The sequence below is a fragment of the Sorex araneus genome, chromosome 3 (genome assembly GCF_027595985.1).
Source record: "Sorex araneus isolate mSorAra2 chromosome 3, mSorAra2.pri, whole genome shotgun sequence".
NCBI classification, from domain to species: Eukaryota; Metazoa; Chordata; class Mammalia; order Eulipotyphla; family Soricidae; genus Sorex; species Sorex araneus.
Window position 1 is genome coordinate 76,786,840 of NC_073304.1, and position 13,331 is coordinate 76,800,170.

A 13,331-nucleotide genomic window follows, 5' to 3' on the forward strand; every position below is an offset into this window, starting at 1 on the left:
TTAATCCTATGTATAAAGAGGAATTTGTAGGAGCCAGGGAGATAACTCAAAAGGCTAGTGCATACTTTGCATGGAGACCAAGGTTTGACAGCTGACACTTGGAACATTGCCCAGTGATAATTCCACCCTCCTCCCCACACACACACTCCCTTTGTCAGCTGTGGTCCCAAAACCAAAAGAAAAAAAAGAGGGGTTTATGATTTGATAGTCTCATAAACGGGTAGAAATAACAAAGACAGCACACTGAAACTATGGCTTTTTTATTTTCACAAGAATAGTTCAAAGGAAGTAGCTGCTTTTGGTGCAACATTTAACAAACAAACCCCCAAAATGCCAAAACAAAAAAAGAAGAAAAAACCCCAACAAAACCACCCTTGAGTTAAAGGATTAACTTGTCTGTCACTAGAAGCCTGGTTCAAAGGCTCACATTTTTATAAGGGAAATGCAATGCAGATTTCTTTAGAAAGCAGTAAAGCAATTTGGGAAATAAGAAATTTAAAGCTAACAGGGGTGTGGTGTGGGTACAGGCATATTTCCCAGGCTCAAAGTGGTTTAGGGGAGGTGTCACAGTGCTAGGTAGAGGGTAATAGGACAGTGGTCACTGCCCATAGCCTTGGAACGAATCTTGCTGTCACACAAGGCAGGTAACAGAGAATGAGACAACAGGAAGTAGTCAAGGCGCCAACCAACGTTTTTGGACCGAGCATTCATCATGTAAGTCCAAAAGGTGTAGGCATAGGCCGTGTCAGGGTAGAGGTGACGGAAGCTGTCAGCCAGAGGCACCGCCTGCAGGAGCTCTCCAAAGCCTTCACGTTCTTGGGGTGTGAAGCCAGCATTCTTTTTGTTTCCTTTGGGGTTGCGAAGGTCAATTTCTTCATGAGCCACATTGAGGTCTCCACATAGCACAAGGGGCTTGTGGGAAGCCAACCCTTTGAGGAATTTTCGAAAAGCTTCATCCCAGCGCTGGCGGTACTCCAGGCGCACCAGACCACGGCCTGCATTCGGTACATAGGCGGTTACCAGCACAAACGCCTCAAATTCAGCCACGATCACTCGGCCCTCCTGATCATGTTCTTCCTCACCTGCAGGAATAGAAACGGCAATGATGTGGAGAAGTGAAAGCAAGAACGTACATGAATGGAGAAGTGGGATAGAAGTGATATTTGCATTTGGTTTGGAAGCTCAGCAATCAGGAAACACGGTCTCACCAATGCCATAAGAGACTTTTATTGGGCACTGGCGACAGAGTAGGCCCACGCCACTGTACCCTTCCTTGTCTGTAGGGGCTGCCCAGTACTGATGTGATAGTCCAGGCAGCTCTTGAAGTTCAGCTGGTAGTTTGTTCTCTGAACATTTGGTCTCTTGGAGGCACAGGATATCTGGTGCTTCTTCCTTGACCCACTAGGAATGAATTGAAAGGTAGAAAAAAAAAAATTAACAAACATTGAAGAATCCATGGCGAGTATTAGAAACATAAGTTAGTCACAGTTCCTATACATAATAATTGTGCAATATTTATATAAAAATACAACCAACAATGGAGGAAGGTAAGAGTTCCTATACATGCCACACTGAAGAGATTCAGTGTTTTTTTTCTATTGGTACTAGGGAACCAACAGATTTTGAAATAGCTATTGAAATAGATAATACTGGAAGCAAAATGGAGCAAGTCAAGATTTTTTTTTCCCCCAATAAGCTGGGGGTCTTTTAACAAGGTAAGGCAATGGAATCAAAGGAATGGATTTAGGAAGTGTAATACCTCCCACCTCAGAAAAGGGTCCATATAGCTCAAAAAAAAAAAAACAAAAAAACCTGAGATTCTCAAAGCTAAAAGGGAAAAAAAAGGTGAGGAAACCTCAAGATCATTTATTACTACAGAGCTGTCTTCCCTTCCTTAAATTCCACTCACATCTAAACCCTTCTTCTTAATCCAGGCCCGAAGCCCATCCACATTCCAGGAGCAGATCTTGACCGAGGCTGATTTGCCACTGGGTGAGGTTTTCTTGTCTGGCGGGTCCTCATAAAGGGCTGCTCCTTCTCCTGCTGCCTCTTTTTCATTTTTCTTTGCTCCCGCCTTACTTTTCTTAGCCTCTGGCTCTATAAAATGAGTAATATATAGTGACAGAAATGACAGGTTGCAACTTTGAAGTTACGTTCCTCAGGTCTTGCAGTCTAACAAACGGCGAAAATGCACGAGTTGGTTTTACTTCCCGTTCGTGGAAAGCCTTCCTTGCAAGACCTCTGCAGCGGCCTCCCTTCGGGGCTTATAATAAACGTTCTTACCAGTCTTGGGTTCGTCTCCATCTTCTGCCACCGCTCCCTTTTTTCCTCGTTTCGGCATCGCGGTAATTAACGCCCTTCGGCACCTATTCCACGTCGCCCACCGAAACAGTTTTCTTAACGCGTTGTCTAAAGAGGCAAACAAGTCATAAAACCATCTATGGCTAGTGAAAAGATCCCTCCCTCAGGCGCTCCGACGCCAGGTCCGGCCTTGGCAAACGTATCATCTCTCCATCTTTCCCCCGCCTCCACGCATCGCGGTCCTTCAACCCCTCACCCACACAACATGATCATTTCATGAGGTCAGGTACCCTCTTTCGAGAGCTGCCCTCCAAATGAGACGCTAAGTAGGGCTCCCGGTTAGCGATCACTGACTACGAGTCCAGCGAAACCACCTTATGGCCCGAGAAAAGCAACCCTGGATCAGACCTGCTCAGGTCCCAAGCCTGGCTCCTCCTTTTAGCCAAGCACAAAGAGTCGAGCACGCTGTGTCTGCACGTGGGTAACTCGCGTGGTCACGTGAGCTGCGAATCGTGTCACGTGGTGGAGAACTGCGGCGTGATTGGCCTTCCTAGCACCCCGTGACGGAGAGCATCGACCTTCTCCGGGTCGTCAGGGGGACCGAAGGCCCCAATCCTCCATGTTGGGGCTGCCTATTGGGTGCCAGATTTTAATACCCATTTCAGCCATCGTGAGCATAGAGCCCAAGGACGTGGAAGGCACGAAGTAACACAGGGGAGAATCCTGAACTGGGTCGCGGGATTGAAGCAGAAGCGCGGGATTGAGGCAGAGGAGCGGATAGGAAGGGAAGGCGTACACGCCAGCTCACTGTTTCTGGCAATTACGAGGACAGGCTCTGAGAGGGGCCTTGGTGGGTCGCCATGACGACGGGGGCGGGGCCGGCGAGCGCGCCACCCCAGGGAGCCCCCGTTCCTTGGCTGTCTGGCTTCGTGTCGCTCCTGGGCTTCCGTAGGCCGCTCCTTTCCCTCTGCGCTCGGGGATTCTGCGGCCCAACACGAATTATTCAGCTTCTCCGTTGGGGCTAGGAGCCTTGTCGGCGTTTGCTCGCAGTCGCAGGCATGCCGGCGGTGCTGGGCTTTGAAGGCAGCGCCAACAAGATTGGTGTGGGTGTGGTGCGGGATGGCGAGGTGCTGGCGAACCCGCGGCGCACTTATGTCACGCCTCCAGGCACAGGTATGGGAGATGGGAGTGCACCAGTCTGCAGCGCAGCCGGTGGGCTCAGCATCCTCTACCGCCTTCTAAACCCTGGTCAAGCAGGATGCGGAGCGCGTGTTCCCGAGTGCCCGAGGTGATGGACAGTGTTGAAGTCATTAGGCGGGTGCATAGAAGAGTCACAGACCCATGAGCCCTGTCTTCGGGTTTCGTTCAGTTTTTATTCGGCCCACTTCTGTGAGCTAAGCATCAGTTGGCTGCCGGATATAACAATAGATGTTTGGGCCATGTTGATGTAATAAGCACTTTCGTAAATGCCTTAACGTAAATGCAATCAAAATATTGTAGTCTGAGCAGAGAGAACTGTGTAAAGATTCGTAACTTGGGTGTCTGATTTGCAGTAGACAAAATTTAGCTTTTATGACCCTGGACTTAATACCTTACTTTTAAAAGTGGGAATAATACCTGGGCCTGAAACTGACAGTAAAGGGGGTAGGGGCGCGCGAGTTCAGAGCCAGGAGTAACCCTTGAACATCACGAGATGTGAATTCCGACCCCCCCTCACCAAAAAAAAAAAGTGGGAATAATCCTGTTGTGTTGAGTACCAGGGAAAAAAAGTTTATTGTGCTTTGGGAAGACTCCCAGTAGTGCTTGGGGGTTTGGGGTGGGGGCGGGGAATCATGCTTTGCCAGGGATCCACTTGGGTGTTCTGCATGCAATGCATGTGCTTCTGCCTGTTAATCGGCTATGCTTGGTTTTTTTTTCTGGTTCCGTGCTCAGGGATCACTTTTGAGGTTATATAGAGGACCATGTGGTATGAATGGAACCCCAGTTGGCTACATACAAAGCAAGAATTCTGTTTCTCTGGCTCACCAGATACACTTTTTGGGGGGGCGAGAGGGGCACACCTGAGGATGCTCAGGGGTTACTCCTGGTTCTGTAAGGAGGACAATATGAGATGTTGAGGATCAAACCCGGTTGGCTTCTTTCAAGGCAAATACCCTACCCACTGTACTATCACTCTGGCCCACAAGACACTTTTAAATGAATGTTACTTGTAAGCTGTTATATCTTGCCTGCCCACACCTGTACCTGACTTGTATATACATGAAAACATTCTGTAACAGGCGGTATAGGGATAGGCCATTTATTAAGAACATATGGCGGGGGAATGTAAATTGGGGCTAAAGAGATAGTGCGGTGGGTAAAGTGCTTGTCTTGTACATGGCTGACCTGGGTTCGATCTCTGGCATGGTTCTTGGAGCATTGTCAGGAGTAATTCCTGAGTGCAGAACCAGAAGTAATCCCTGAACACTGCCAGATGTGGCCTAAAAACATATATGTATATATATGTATGTATGTATATATATGTATGTGTATATATAGGTTTATATATAGGTTTATATATGTATATGTATATATATATGTGTATATATATATATATGTTGGGCTGGAGTGATAGTACAACTGGTAGGACAGTTGGATTTCACATAGCCAACCTGGGTTCGATCCCTGGCATCCCAAATGGTCCCCTGAGCCCCACCAGGAGTAAGCCCTGAGTACTGTTGGTTGTGGCCCCAAAACACCAAGAAAAGAATATATGTTTGTGGAGTATTCATTCTTAGGCCACGTTGGCAGCAGATAGATAATAGCCAAGGCTTAGAGATAATCATGGCTAAAGTAGGGAAACTGCAAATAATTGTAAGGTAGTTGTTATGTGTTAATTGCACTGTAGCACTGTCATCTCGTTATTCATCGACTTGCTCGAGCAGGCACTAGTAACGTCTCCATTGTGAGACTTGTTACTGTTTTTGGCATATCGAATATGCCACGACGAGCTTGTCAGGCTCTGCCATGCAGGATATTCTCGGTAGCTTGCTGGGCTCTCAGAGGGACGGAGGAATTTAATCCAGGTCGGCTGTGTGCAAGGCAAATGCCCTACGACACACCCCCCAATCCCGGGTGCTGTGTAATCCCATCAACGGCCAACATCCAGAGACTATAAAACCAAGCTCCCTTAGAGAGCCACACAGTCTCTTGCCCTTGTGCCTGGCTGTCTTCACTGGGGCCCCTTTCGGAAGGGGTGGGGTTAGTCTCCCTCCCTCTGATAGCCTAGTTCTCCCTCTCAAAGAACCTGGCAAGCTACCGAGAGGTTCCTGCCTGCACAGGAGAGCCTGACAAGCTCCCCATGGTGTATTCATATGCCAAATACAGTAACAATGATTCTCCTGACCCTGAAAGAGCCTAATGTGGCACCGTTGGGACGAGTAAAGAGAGGCTGCTAAAATCTCAGGACTAGGACAAATGGAGACATTACTGGTGCCCGTTCGAGCAAATCGATGAGCAACGGGATGACAGTGACAGTGATTATTTTTATTTCTACTTTTGCTATAGAAAAACCCTGTGAACTCTGTCTTTGTTTCTCAGGGTTCCTTCCAGGTGACACTGCCAGGCATCATCGAGCTGTTATCTTGGACCTGCTGGAGGAGGCTCTAACAGAATCTGGATTAAAGCCTCAAGATATAGATTGCATTGCTTTTACCAAAGGTATGCAAAGACCGGAGTCAGCAGTGGGGAAGTAAATCTGGAGCAACCTGACAAGATCTAAAAAAGTTGTGCTAGGGTCAGAGTGACAGTACAGTGGGTAGGCCTTGCATGCAGCGGACCTGGGTTCAATTCCTAAGTATCCCATATGGTTCCCTGAGATGGCCAGGAGTGATCTCTGAGTGCAGAACCAGGAGTAAGCCCTGAGCAGCTCCTAGTGTGGCCCCAATAAATAAATAAGAAGGTTGTGCTTTGCTTTTGCTGCTACCTGTATCTCTGTTCTACCTCTTATAGCCTCTGCTTCCCCCAACTCTGTTTTTCCCAGTATCTAGGAATAGGATTCTGAGTCTTGTTTCTGTGTGCCTAGGGCCTGGCATGGGTGCCCCCCTGGCTGCTGTGGCTGTTGTTGCTCGTACTGTGGCCCAGCTGTGGAATAAGCCGTTGCTGGGTGTGAACCACTGCATAGGCCACATTGAGATGGGCCGCCTCATCACCGGAGCAACCAGCCCAACTGTACTGTATGTCAGTGGCGGAAACACGCAGGTATTTAGAGTGACCCTTCATTCCTTTGTGTCGTAGTGATTGTACCAGCAACTTCCATAGCCTACCTCAGTGGCGGAGATTGTAGGAACAAAGCAGGGCTCCTCTGAACTAAAATGTTAGACCCTAAAATATCCACAAAGTTTGTAATATTGCAAATTTGGGGAGGATAAGAAAAATGTTAATAACTTTCATGTCTGTGCTCATTAAGATTAGTGATCTCCAGTTTTGGAAAAGCAAAGTGGGAAGGATTGATACAGTCAGAATATTTGAAGGATTTTCATCTTGATTATTTGGAAACTTATTTTTCCTATAAATCTTAGCAGCTGAAACTAAGGGCATGCTCAGTTTATTTCTATAGTACAACTGTATTCTTTTTGTGCTAAATATCTGGAAGTTATTATAAGAGTATGAGAAACGCGCATCATTTGAGCAATGCTTTACAAATAGAAGAAGGTATTTTAAGTTTATAGGTGAAGTCACAGTTGTTTGGAATTCCTTTTAATTTGTGATTGAAGAATTTAAATTTTTGTCTTCCTTTGCCATAGAGTACCTAGTGAGTATATCGTCAAAACTAATTACTGTCTGGGATGAGGAGATGGCTCAAAGAACTGAGTGCATTCTTTACCTGAAATGTTCCAAACCTCACACTACATAATCCCCCAAGCGCCGCTAGGAATGACTCTCTAGCACTAAGTCAAAGGAGTTCATGACTTCCATAGGATGTGACAGAAACCCCAAAATTATGTCAGTAAAGATAAGAGACCAAAGAGATAGAGTAGCAGGTAAGGCACTTGTCTTGCACACAGCCACCTAGGTTCCATCCTGTCACCACATATGGTCCCTTGAGCCCTGCCAGGATTAATATCTGAGTACAGGAGCATTACCAGAGTGGCTCCCCTCCACCTTACTCTCCCCTGTCTGCCGCGCCCCCCCCCCCCCCCACTGCAATAGACATGGATACACATTATCTTGAAAATGCCAGGGGAATTTTAGCAGCTCAAGAACAAAGTTCCTACAAGATTAGGGCCATGGGGAGTGGAAAATAACAGTGGAGGTTATAAGGGTTAATAGATATCAATGACTTTTTTCTTTTCCCCTTTTGTTTTTCTCTTTTTGGTGGGGAGGCCCACCCAGCAATGCTCAGCAGCTGTTTTTGGCTCTCAGCTCAGGAGTGACCCCTGACGGTGCTTGGGGACCATATTTGGTACCAGGGATCAAACCATCAAACCAGGGCAAGCACCTTAACCTCTGTACTATATCTCAAGTCCCACCTATGGGAAGTGAGCTTAGATAAACATGGAAGATGGTTGTGTAGAGAGGAGTGGATAACAGATATCAGGTAAAAAGACAGGATTTTTTTCCTGACCCTCCAAACACACACACACACACACACACACACACACACACACACACACACACACACACACACACACATGCACTTTATTTTTTTAAAAAAAATTCTACTTACTTTTGTCTTTTTGGGGCACACCCTGTGATGCTCAGGGGTCACTCTTGGCTCTGCACTCAGTAATTACTCCTGGAGGTGCTCGGTAGACCATATGGGATACTTACCCACTGGACTATTGGGTTTTGTGGTTTTTTTTTTTTTTTTTAGTTCTTATTTATTTATTTATTTATTTTAAATTTTTATTGAATCACCATGTGGAAAGTTACAAAGTTCTCGGGTTTATGTCTCCATTTTACAATATTCAAACACCCATCCCTTCACCAGTGCCCATACTCCACCACCAAAAACCCAGGTATATCCCCCGCCCCCCCACCCCCAACTGTATAACTGATGAATTTCACTTCATTTTCTTTTTACCTTGATTACGTTCCATATTTCAACACAAAATTCACTATTGTTGTTGGAGTTTCCTCCCAAGAAAGACAGCCCTACTACCAAGGAAGCATTTGATAATTAGTTTTCCATTGCTGAGAATGAAGAGATATGTAGCCCCACTGCTCCAAGTACATAACTCTTTTTTTTTCCTTTTTCCTTTTCCTTTTTTTTCCCCCCTCATCCCCCTTCCCGCACCTCATAGTATGGTGGACGCCACGCCTCGTTTCTCCCTGAAAATGGGAAACAACTGGGAAAGAGGGATATTTCCTCTCCTCGGCCGGTGTGGGGCTGTTGCTTAGTTCACAGTCTAGAGAAATGGCTGCTACTTTAATAACCTTCAGTATTTCAACAAAAACTCACTGTTATTATTTGGAGTTTCCCCCCCAAGTCAGACCTGTTAAAAAGGAACCGTTTCACATTGCTGACAATTATAGATGTTAAGTTGTGCAGACACAGCAGCATCCGCGCGGTTTTGGATTTCTGTATAAAGTCCAGGGAAAATTGTGCCAGAAATTGCATAGCCCAGCTCACAGTCCCAGTGCATTGCTGTAAGAAGACTCTGGAATCAAAGTCTTTAGGCACAGAGGGTCCGTTTCACTCTCAGCAGCTCTGAATTTATCTGGGCCGAGGGCATGCTGGTTATACTCACTTCCCATGAGTCCCTAGGAGCCCCAAGTGTAAAAATCGTCTACCTCTGGGTTAGGAGTCTTAGAAGATGGCTCCTGCCATGTGGATGATGCTGCCGCCGCCATTTTCCATGCAGGGAGACAGGGTGGGGAGGAGAGATCCACCCCCAGGTAGCACGGAGTTGTAGCCCAATTCACAGTCCCCTCCCAGTGCATTGCTATAAGAAGCTGTGCTGGATGCCCGAATGTGTTAGGTCTCTGGAATCAAAGTCTTTAGGCACAGAGGGTCCCTGGACTATTGTTTTGACCTTGTCCCTTCCCCTTTTATTGCAGGCCTTTTGACAGCAGAATAAGATCTTTGTTGGGATGCAATAAATCCCTTATAGCAGCAGGTAGAAAAAGGACCTATTTTGCTATCCAGAAAATACTTGGTCTCAGAAATAGGGAATATATGTGTCAATAGGGGATAAATAGCATCTGCTAGATGTTTGAAGGATGGACATAAGTTGATTGTGGTGCTGATTGGCTAGGATATTAGTTTGATCCAATGTAGGATTTTTTTAGTTTTGCATTTCAGTGTCATCTCTTGTTTTCAAATACCACTGGCCTGAAAACAGTTTAGGATCTGGCTTCCTGTCTCCAACAAGGAAAACTTGTCTCCTGATCCATAGTGTCAGACTTACTTTTAAGAAAAATACCTAGAATCTTCATGCTAGAAAAATGTGTTTGAAATGACAGTTTGCTTAAGAATCTATTTTGGGAGGTTCAGGGTATCTACCAGGCATCTCAGGTACAAACTATTAAAAAAAAAATTTCCCATTTAGGATTTGGGAAAGTGCTTTTTTCAATTTCTTACTGGAATCTTTGGCAGCAATTTGTTCCTTGGCTGTGTTCTTCCCCAAGCCAAATACTCCTCTTTACAGACTTGAGGTTTCATGGACACCCTCGTCACTCTTAGGTGATTGCATATTCAGAACATCGTTACCGAATCTTTGGGGAAACCATCGATATTGCTGTGGGTAACTGTCTGGATCGGTTTGCTCGAGTGCTGAAGGTAAGACTTCGGGGCTGCAGAGAACATAAGATAACGGGCAAATTTTTGGGGTCATAGAAGTACAGAGAGAAAGCAGTAACTCAGCTTCTTACATTGCCTTTTTCTCTGAATTTATCCTTCCCACCTCCCTTCTCTCCCTCCTTGCTTTTTGGGTCATGCCCGGCGGCGAACAGGGGTTAGTCCTAGCTCTGCACTCAGGAATTACTCTTGGCGGTGCTCGGGGGGCCAAATGGGATGCTGGAGATTGAACCTGGGTCAGTCGCGTACAAAGCAAACGCCCTACCCGCTGTACGATGGCTCCAGCCCCATTCTCATTTTTCTGCTAGATTTCCAATGACCCGAGTCCAGGCTACAACATTGAACAGATGGCAAAGCGGTAAGAGATGTCAGTGGGAGGAGCCCAACTGGTGCTTCTTCCGGGAATCCCCTCTCTCTGCTCAGGAGGTGTGGGCGGGGCTGTGAAGGGCCAGCAGCTGGCTCCCCATCGCTCCTCATGGACTCACTCCCACATAGAGGCAAGAAGCTGGTTGAACTGCCCTACACTGTAAAGGGGATGGACGTTTCATTCTCAGGGATCCTGTCTTTCATTGAGGTGAGTGTGGAAGAAGTGAGATGTTGGGCACTTTTAAGCTTTTTAACAAATCATGTTTTTTTTTTTTTTTTGCCCAACCTTGTATTGCATGCAGGTAGTATAGTACTGGCTCATTAATTCTGAGTAAGTCTGTTTAGCAGATATTTATTGAATAGCTTTCATTTGCTGATGCTGTTTTAGGTAACAGTGATAACAGCATGGAGTGAAATAAAAATCCTTGTCTATATGGAGCTTGGATTCCAGTGGGAAGATAAACAGCAACCCCCTCCCCACAAAAATAATTGATAAAGCACATGCCTTGTATGTGTAAGGCCTTTGGTTTGGTCCTGACTTTAAAAAAAATTAAAGGGGAAAAATAATAAAACATAAGTTCTGATTAAGTGCCATGGAGAAGGATTAAGCAGGGTCAGGAGTGGTGGATGTGGCAGGGTAGTCGCTTCTAGTTATTGATGCTTGACTGAGTGTTGTTGAAGGGCAGAGTGTTGTATGAGATCTGGTGTTATGGTCGAGCACAGTGGTCCTCCGAGAGTCATAACTTTTGCTCTCCAGCCATCCCCCAAACACTCTCCATGTTTCCCCCTTTAATCATAGGACGTAGCTCAGCGGATGCTGGCCACAGGCGAGTGCACTCCTGAGGATCTGTGTTTTTCCCTGCAGGTAATGGAATAAAAATCAGGGACTGGGAGTCGGGGCTGGAGGAACTTACATATAAAAGATCAGAGGTCATATGGGATCCCCTTTGATGTCTTTACCTTGTCTGTTCTCCCCAGGAAACGGTGTTTGCTATGCTGGTAGAGATCACAGAGCGAGCCATGGCCCACTGTGGCTCCCAGGAGGCCCTTATCGTGGGAGGTGTGGGATGTATGTATCCTTGAGCTCCACTCATCTCTCATTTGTGCACATGTATCTTCTCCTAACACTTTAACTCTCTAAGTTCTAGAAAAATCATGTGCGTCAGTTGTAGTCGTGTGCTTTTTAATTATCTTCTCCTAGCTCCCTACTGCTTTTTCCTAATAAACACACGAGGTGTATAGCTGGACCCTGGAGATGGCTAAAACCCCCTTTCCTCATCATAGGTAATGTGCGGCTACAGGAGATGATGCAAATAATGTGCCAGGAACGTGGAGCCCAGCTGTTTGCCACAGATGAGAGGTAAAGGCAGTACTATGCACACTACCCCTCCTCTCCTCCACCCCCCATGCATCACTGTGTTTAAACGCTCAGGTATCCAATGTATGCCTATTTTTTCTCAGATTCTGTATTGACAATGGAGCAATGATAGCCCAGGCTGGCTGGGAGATGTTTCAAGCTGGACTTAGAACCCCCCTTACTGATTCTGGGATCACACAGAGGTAAGTGCCCCTGTGGTGGGAGGTAAGATAGATGGGATTATATGAGAGAAATGGTGGAAATCAGCAGGGACAAGAGTCTGGAATCATGAGGGCAGAGGAGAAAGGAAGGTGCTGGGGGATAACCATCAACTTTTTTTTTTCCACAGGTATCGGACAGATGAAGTAGAAGTGACCTGGAGGGATTAGAATGTTAGCAGGATGGTTGCTGAGAGTGCCCTTGGGGGACCCAAGGGATTCTGGGCCTTAACCTCTGTCCTGACATGGGAATCTGCTCTTCCATCAGTTGGTTGATAACCTGACAATAAAATATTTTTTGTATCTTGGTGATCAGCCTTTGTTGCTCAGGTCTAATACAGAGTGGGTGCTGGATACATTCTTGTGATGGAGTGAGGTAGGGGTCAGAGCAGTGCTCTGGCTCACTGTCTCGATAGACTTAGGACTATTGCTCTGAGCTAAAACTGAAGGGATATTTTAGGCACTCCTGTTTAGGTACATTCCCTGATTAATAGCACAACTAATACTGCTGTAGTATTTGTATTTTATTAATCACTTTACATTATTGCCATTAATTAAATTCTTTGAAATTTAATATTTGAACTAGATGATTGGGAATTCCTTTAGAATAGTATGGAGACAATGTCTGAATTTATGTTAATGTATAACTCAAGGAAAATCCCACTAGTCTCTGTATTTCATTGTCTGGTTCAAAGTGGGGACCCAAATACAACCTTCAGAAGTAAACTTATCATGTCTTTTATCCTGTTTAAATTATTCATCATGAAAGTTCTGAACTACCAAGTTACCTCTCATCTTTTACACAACTAATTAAAACAGTTGCCACCTTTATTTTTGGTTTCATTTCCCTCTTCCGCCTCCTAAATTATTCAATTCCCCAGTCCTCAGTCTCCCTTTACATTCCTGCTCTGAGCTGTTTTGTCCTATAATCTCTACTGATGGTGTTTTCTTTCCCAGATATATTGTGCTACTGAGTGTAGAGGCAGTTCTTATTTTCTCTGATACCATTATCTTTTTTTTTGGGTCACACCCAGCAATGCACAGGAGTTACTCCTGGCTCATGCACTCAGGAATTTCTCCTGGCAGTGCTTGGGGGACCATATGGGATGCTGGGAATTGAACCCGAGTCGGCTGTGTGCTGATGCCAGTTTCACTGGTCTCTGATGCAGGGATTTTCCACCTTTCACACCTGCAGATCAGCACCAGTCCATGGGCCAGTGGTTGGGAACCATCATTCAAACATCATTCTAACATCGTCTTCAGCTCTGAAACACTTTAGATTTAACTGTGTCAAAACCATTCATGTTCA

The 13,331-nt window shown here is 45.7% G+C and overlaps 2 protein-coding genes across 3 annotated transcripts; one reads left to right on the top strand and one right to left on the bottom strand.

Moving 5' to 3' along the window:
• Positions 1-244: 244 nt before the first annotated feature.
• APEX1 (apurinic/apyrimidinic endodeoxyribonuclease 1) lies at positions 245-2,805 on the bottom strand. 2 transcript variants are annotated; one of them, XM_004609516.2, is made up of 5 exons: positions 2,710-2,805; positions 2,284-2,409; positions 1,910-2,097; positions 1,209-1,401; positions 245-1,082 (listed from the first exon to the last, which is right to left on the bottom strand). In XM_004609516.2, exons 2-5 carry the CDS (start codon positions 2,339-2,341, stop codon positions 565-567), a joined length of 957 nt encoding a protein of 318 aa, XP_004609573.1. In that variant the 5' UTR covers positions 2,342-2,409; positions 2,710-2,805; the 3' UTR covers positions 245-564. The 2 variants fall into 2 exon arrangements, with proteins under 2 accessions (XP_004609573.1, XP_054987046.1); XM_055131071.1 differs by having other exon boundaries at positions 2,592-2,731.
• A 400-nt stretch (positions 2,806-3,205) lies between these two features.
• OSGEP (O-sialoglycoprotein endopeptidase) lies at positions 3,206-12,332 on the top strand. Its single transcript, XM_004609517.2, has 11 exons — positions 3,206-3,474; positions 5,881-6,000; positions 6,365-6,540; positions 9,968-10,063; positions 10,390-10,439; positions 10,577-10,655; positions 11,247-11,312; positions 11,426-11,516; positions 11,732-11,807; positions 11,909-12,007; positions 12,154-12,332. Exons 1-11 carry the CDS (start codon positions 3,360-3,362, stop codon positions 12,191-12,193), a joined length of 1,008 nt encoding a protein of 335 aa, XP_004609574.1. The 5' UTR covers positions 3,206-3,359; the 3' UTR covers positions 12,194-12,332.
• The last annotated feature ends 999 nt before the right edge of the window (positions 12,333-13,331 follow it).

What these genes read in the sequence shown, in the direction of transcription:
- APEX1 (XM_004609516.2), bottom strand. Translation starts at nt 2,341, where the DNA reads ATGCCGAAACGAGGAAAAAAGGGAGCGGTGGCAGAAGATGGAGACGAA. An exon ending in TGGAGACGAACCCAAGACTG is followed by an intron (nt 2,098 to 2,283) that starts GTAAGAACGTTT and finishes CTCATTTTATAG; the next exon opens with AGCCAGAGGCTAAGAAAAGT. An exon ending in TTAAGAAGAAGGGTTTAGAT is followed by an intron (nt 1,402 to 1,909) that starts GTGAGTGGAATT and finishes ATTCATTCCTAG; the next exon opens with TGGGTCAAGGAAGAAGCACC.
- OSGEP (XM_004609517.2), top strand. Translation starts at nt 3,360, where the DNA reads ATGCCGGCGGTGCTGGGCTTTGAAGGCAGCGCCAACAAGATTGGTGTG. An exon ending in TGTCACGCCTCCAGGCACAG is followed by an intron (nt 3,475 to 5,880) that starts GTATGGGAGATG and finishes TTTGTTTCTCAG; the next exon opens with GGTTCCTTCCAGGTGACACT. An exon ending in ATTGAACAGATGGCAAAGCG is followed by an intron (nt 10,440 to 10,576) that starts GTAAGAGATGTC and finishes ACTCCCACATAG; the next exon opens with AGGCAAGAAGCTGGTTGAAC.